This window comes from Ornithorhynchus anatinus, chromosome 7 (assembly GCF_004115215.2).
Source record: "Ornithorhynchus anatinus isolate Pmale09 chromosome 7, mOrnAna1.pri.v4, whole genome shotgun sequence".
Lineage (NCBI taxonomy): Eukaryota > Metazoa > Chordata > Mammalia > Monotremata > Ornithorhynchidae > Ornithorhynchus > Ornithorhynchus anatinus.
The window spans coordinates 51,494,986-51,500,939 of record NC_041734.1 but is presented as its reverse complement, the minus strand read 5'-3'; the positions used below and the strand labels follow the sequence as shown (position 1 = coordinate 51,500,939).

Here is a 5,954-nt window from a genome sequence, read left to right as displayed (position 1 = left end):
TCTGATATTTCTTTATCTTTGCTAAAGGATAAAGCACCTTCAAAAGAAGGATTTTTTTGCTCCGACGCTTCCTAAGACCGGCGGAAAACCTTGCAGTCTTCTCCACAGAAAGGCAGGTGGCGTCAGCGGACAAGAAAATTGGTTCAAAAATAGAGAAAATGAAGATTTTCTCTAGTATTTTTTTCAGTTTTGTTTTTTTTCTTACAAAGCTCAGTGGGGCTAGGGCTCTGGGCCCAAGCCAATGACGTCAGTGTGGCAGTGAAGAGTCAGGTGGTGTTGGGTTTAAGCAGAGGGAGCTCTCCGGGTGCTGAAAACAGTCCATGAACTCACTGCAGGCAGAAGAGGAAGACCATGTTGTGGATTCCCTCGGCCATCTAAATCACAGGTAGGCTATTTCCTCCTTTTCTTCATCAAAACCTTCCTCTCGGGGCACCCTCTCTTGCTGATTTAGGAAGGACAGAACGCACCGACACGCCTAATCCAAAAGAGAAAACGGAATGCCAACCTGCTGCGTGTCAGCAACCGGGACACTTTGCCCGGAAACCGAAGTCTCCCATTTGTCCAGTCTTCCATCAGAGATGCTGTTAGCAGAAAGCCATTCTGATGGAAGGCATGCAGAATATTTTTTAAAAGATGGATAAGTTCACCAGTTTACCGCCCTCGTTCGGTTGATTCACTGGGAGATGAGAGGTGAAGGTAGAAAATATCATTTGTGGTTTCCAGTTAGAGCTTTATTTTCTTTCTGTAGAGATAGTCTTAAACGTCCAGGATCTGGTTTAGATATTCAATATGCAGGATGAAAGGTTGCCTAGGATACCGAGACGATTTAGCTAACCTGTCATACCAGCAGACAATCACAGGAACAGTTTGCCTTTGCTTTTTGCCTTACAAATCAGACAACTCCACCTAATCCTGTTCTGGGACTGTCACATTCTGAACTGGTCCCTTATTGATTCGCTTTTTAAGTGAAGGGAGAACAAGCTGCGAATGGCTTTGGTTTTGTTTGTTTTATTTTTTTCACTATCCCCTGATGAAATTTTATTATAGTTCAGATAATGCTAAACAGTCCATTAAAAATGATGATCGTTTCAGCCGTAAGGAAAAGCACATCCACCCTGGAAGAGCACTTCGATGTCTGAGGGTGAAAAATCACCATTTGCACCTAGAAATGGAAACTATTATTAATGTTATTTTATTCCGACTAGTGATCATCCAATCTGTGGTACCAGATTTTGACCGAGAAACTATTTCCTCTTGCTACATACGAGAGTCCCAGAACTGCCAATGGAACAAAGGAGAGCATTTCATTCGAGTTCTGAGTTTTAAAAAGTTAAATTTTAAAGCCCACTATTTTCCTTAAACTGGCACTTTGAAGGTCTTGAAGCAGTCTTCAGATTTGAGAGGGAGACGGAATATGAAGTAGAGGACTAGATTTATTTTTTTTAAAAGCAACTCCCGCTGCAATTAATGGAAGCTCTATTAGTGAATGAAGACAAGAGCTAACCCTTGTCCACCTATGATGTTAACTCTACTTCAGCCTTCGTCTGGGGAAAAAACACTGGGGTAGCAATTTTACAGAAATAAATATATAGCTATAAGGTTAGGCTGATATAATAAATATTTCAGAAGAAATAGAAATACAAAGTTGCTTTCATATCACCTCATGAAGTGGAATAGAAATGAAAAATTAGGTTAAATCTGAAAAGACATTGATTTGCTTTCAAAAAACTCTAAAACTTTTGCAGATTGAATTACTCGGGCAGGTTGAAACTTGACCATGAATAGTCTCAGAAATTTAGAGTTCCAGAAAGAGCCTTTGTGACATAAACAGGATTCTACTTGATGAATGGATTGAAGGTGGCAGAATTTGGAATCTATCTTTAAAGAGGTCCCGCATTTAGCCGAATAACAGATCATTCTTATGTACTGAGAAAGGTTTAAAGCATTAACCACCAATCCGGCCGTAGGAAGAACAAAGACCTGACTCACACTGTTAGGCAACGCTGAAAACCAGCTGATAATCATGCAGTTTTATTTTCAGTACTTTACCTGTTGCAAAATTAACCCCGGTTAACACTTTTTGGGCCAAGGTGAGATTTATCGCGGGCACTGATACTGTACTGGTGATTTGGTCATTTCTTTTTGTATTTATTTCGTGTAGGAGCAAATCTGAGGATCCCCAAATGCTGGGAATACATTTCCCAAAAGGATACTTTCCACAGGGACCCGAAACAAAAGAAAACTATCTTTGAAATTTACATATTAGGTTACTCTCCGTGAAGATGCGAAATGAATGGAAACATCGAGGATGGTTAATTCGATCTAAATTCTATTCTGTCTAAATTATGGGCTGTGTAATGGTTATTTTGAGAATGTCTAATATGAGTCATTCAAAGAGGATGTTTTTCACAGGTTTTCCAGAAATAAATATAGTCATAAGAAAAGCTGGTTTGTATATTCATGAGACCAGAAATAGAACTGTTTAAGAACACTAATTTTATTTCTACAGCAGCTATTATTTACTACACTCTATTCAGTGCTGATAAAGTAACTTAATCAAAATGGAAAAAAAAATGGATAGAGACATGAATAGTCAAAATGTATACCCTAGTCTTTTTTTTTTTACTCATTTAAATTCAATCTTTTATCATAATGTCAAAGGATCGACAATTTCTCTGATTAAGAAGGGCTACGGGTTTGGTTTTTTTTAAATCTCAGTTGACATTGGCAAAAGAGATTTAGAGTTTCTGAATCAAAAAAGATTCCTTTTTAATAAAATTTTATCAGAGGCTATCATTTACAACCTGTTCCAGTGAGAATTCAAGCTTATGATCTTTACCAGATCATTCCATTCACTAATGCCATTTGGTTGCATCATCACAGAATTCTGATTCATCTTCTCACACAGTTTTTATTGATTCTATTAAGAGATGTCCATGGGAAAGTCATTTGGATTCATTCGAGGGTCACTTCCCTGTAAAAATACACACACACACACACACACACACACACATAGAGTCTGGACATTGTCACACTGTCAATTTCTTCAGCCAACACCCTGATTCCAATTATTGTCCCTCAAGTGTTGTACTTTCTTTATTCCTTTTAAAGTCCCAATCAGAATGCCCCTGATTTCCATAAGGTTTCCATTTCTCTCAAAATGTTACTAGATTGGGACTACTTTATCAAAAATTCCCATTGAGAAATGTGACCTCCCATCTATTCCATCAAGAAGCCCATGTTTTCTTTTGTTTTAGCATTTTTTTCTACCCTCATCCATTTTGTTAACTGTTCTTTTCTTTATTTCAAGGAAATATTTCAAACATGGCAGATGCTAAGACCTCCTGGCTTGGAGCAGCCTTGTCTCTCACCCCTCTATTTTTCCTAATCTGTTGTGTCGATGCAGCTTCATTTCAACATTACCAGCTGCTTCAGAAAGACCCAGACTATAGATTTAAAAATTTACAAAGGTTCCCCAGCCCTGATATGATCAAGGCTTTGGAGTATTTAGAAAGTCTCAGACAGCAAGCTAATAAAGGAGAAAGCATTCCAGACTATAATTCCTTCCAAGGAATCCAAGTTCCATTTCAGCAGAAAGAAATCAAAGATCAGAGTCACTTGGCAGACAGTTTAAAGGATTCTTTAAGTGAAGATGAGTCGCAGTGGATGCAAATAATCTTGGAGGCCTTGAGGCAAGCTGAGAAAGAGTCCAAAGCAGCCTCAAAAGAAAACAAAGCCTACCCCTTAAGTTCAGACAAAAGCTTCCCCATTGAAGTGAGCGATGATTATGAGTCCCAGCAATGGCCGGAGAGAAGGCACAGGCACACCAAACTCCCCCGCTTGTATGAAGAGAGCACCAGAGACAACCCTTTCAAGCGTACTAATGAAATAGTGGAAGAGCAGTACACTCCCCAGAGTCTGGCTACTTTAGAGTCGGTCTTCCAGGAACTGGGGAAGCTGACTGAACCCAGCAACCGCAAGCGCGAAAGGCTCGACGAGGAACAGAAGCTGTATGCTGACGACGAAGACGACATCTACAGAGTCAATAATATTGCCTATGAAGATGTAGTGGGTGGAGAAGACTGGAACCCAATAGAGGAGAAAGTGGAAAGTCAAACTCAAGAAGAGGTGCGGGACAGCAAAGAGGAAATTGAGAAAAATGAAGAGGAAGTCGATGATGAAATGAAGCGTTCGGGGAAGTCAGGTTTACTGGATGAAGACATTAGGAAGGAAAATAAGGATCAGCTCTCAGATGAGGTCTCTCGGTTAATGAATTATTATTTGAAAAAAATCATGAATGGGGCTGGAAATGGGAGGCAAAGGAGTGGCCAAAATGAGGAAAAGAGGGCCACGAAGGTTTTAGAAAAACGACTTGATCCTCAGGCTATATATGAGCTGATTGAAATCTCAAGGAATTTGCAGATTCCACCTGAAGACTTGATCGACATGCTCAAAGTTGGAGAGAAGCCAAGGGAGCGAATGGAAACGGAGCAGGACTCGGAACTCCCAGACGACACAGATGAAACCTCAGAAGCCGATTTCGACCACCCAGAGGTGTTCCAGAGTAAGACGAACTCCAAGAATGGTTACCCAAAGCCACCCGCCAACGCTGGGCCAGATGCCCTTCCCGAAAGCCTCAACATTGAAGACATTCTCAATATTTTAGGGACAGATAATGTGGCCAATCAGAATCCCGCATTCTTCGGAAAGCAGCTTAGTCGGGAAAACGTTCTGCCACGGCTAACTTACATGCCCGGAAGACCCAGAGGACACCAGGCCCCCAAGGCTCCCTGGCTAACTGATCAGGAGAGGAGACCCATGGAATACGAAAACGTGAATGGGAAGGACGAAGAATTAGGAGATTATTTAGCCAAGATGTTAGCAAAATACCCCGAAGTTATGAATTCCAACCAGATGAAACGTGTCCCGGTGTCAGTTTCCTCTGAAGACGAGCAACAGGAAGAAGACCAGATTGAACAGGCCATCAAGGACCACTTAAGTCAACTGGGTTCTCAAGAGTCGGAGAAACTCGCCTTGGCCAACAAAAGGCTTTCCCTGGTCCAGGAGAATGACGACACCCAAAACGGACAGTATCTGGATGAAGACATGTTAATGAAGGTTCTGGAATACCTCAACCAAGAAAAATCAGAAAAGGGAAGAGGGCACATGAATAAGAGAGCTATGGAAAATATGTGAGATGCTTCCACCGACTGCCCACGTCCCACGTATTATTTCTCTTCAGTGTGGTATCTTCTCCCCTATTTCAGTTGTAATTACTCTAAGTGGCGTACAGGCAGATGGAGGCCTGCCCCTGGAAAGTCTGCTTCACTTACTCTGAGCTGTTCTATCGTTTATGGATATGTGTATATGTTATTACTCCTGTATAAAAATAAATCATGTCAGTTGTTTTAAGGAAGAAGTTTGATATTAATTAATGTGTCGCAGAAGCTAATGACCATGACTTTGTTGATGACCACGTAAAATGAAGAGCATCTGGTTACTATCTTTAAAGTTTTTTAAATTGAATTATTTTGTTACTGTCTGTAGTGTTTTGTGAAGTCCTGGAGAAAAATAAAGCATTATATATATATATATATATATTTAGTTTTATTTACCAGCCTTTTTCTATTGTGTGTTTTACTGTTGATTATTAAATATTATTTCTGGACCCGTTTTGCTTCTTTGTAATGGTTAATTAAAGGATGATGTGACTGAGCTGGAGTTTACCCATGCTCCTGGGACTTCTATCTGCTGTAAAAATGAACAAAATGAAAAAATGGACAAAAACAACATATTTCACAGCCAATCCAAGAAGCAGAATCATAGAAATATGCTACCTGACTCCTGGGTCTTAGCATTTCCAAATTTCATGCCCAATACATACCTCACTACACAACAAACAGAGGCTACTTCAATTGATGATCATGTATTTAGATGAATGATTCTCCATCAAA

General features: G+C 40.1%; 1 protein-coding gene across 1 annotated transcript; it reads left to right on the top strand.

The window, feature by feature from the left end:
• Positions 1-253: 253 nt before the first annotated feature.
• SCG2 (secretogranin II) lies at positions 254-5,668 on the top strand. Its single transcript, XM_001511142.5, has 2 exons — positions 254-385; positions 3,311-5,668. The coding sequence occupies exon 2, from the start codon at positions 3,325-3,327 to the stop codon at positions 5,194-5,196; it is 1,872 nt and encodes a 623-aa protein (XP_001511192.1). The 5' UTR covers positions 254-385; positions 3,311-3,324; the 3' UTR covers positions 5,197-5,668.
• Positions 5,669-5,954: the final 286 nt, after the last annotated feature.

Coding starts and splice junctions, on each gene's coding strand:
- SCG2 (XM_001511142.5), top strand. CDS start 3,325: ATGGCAGATGCTAAGACCTCCTGGCTTGGAGCAGCCTTGTCTCTCACC.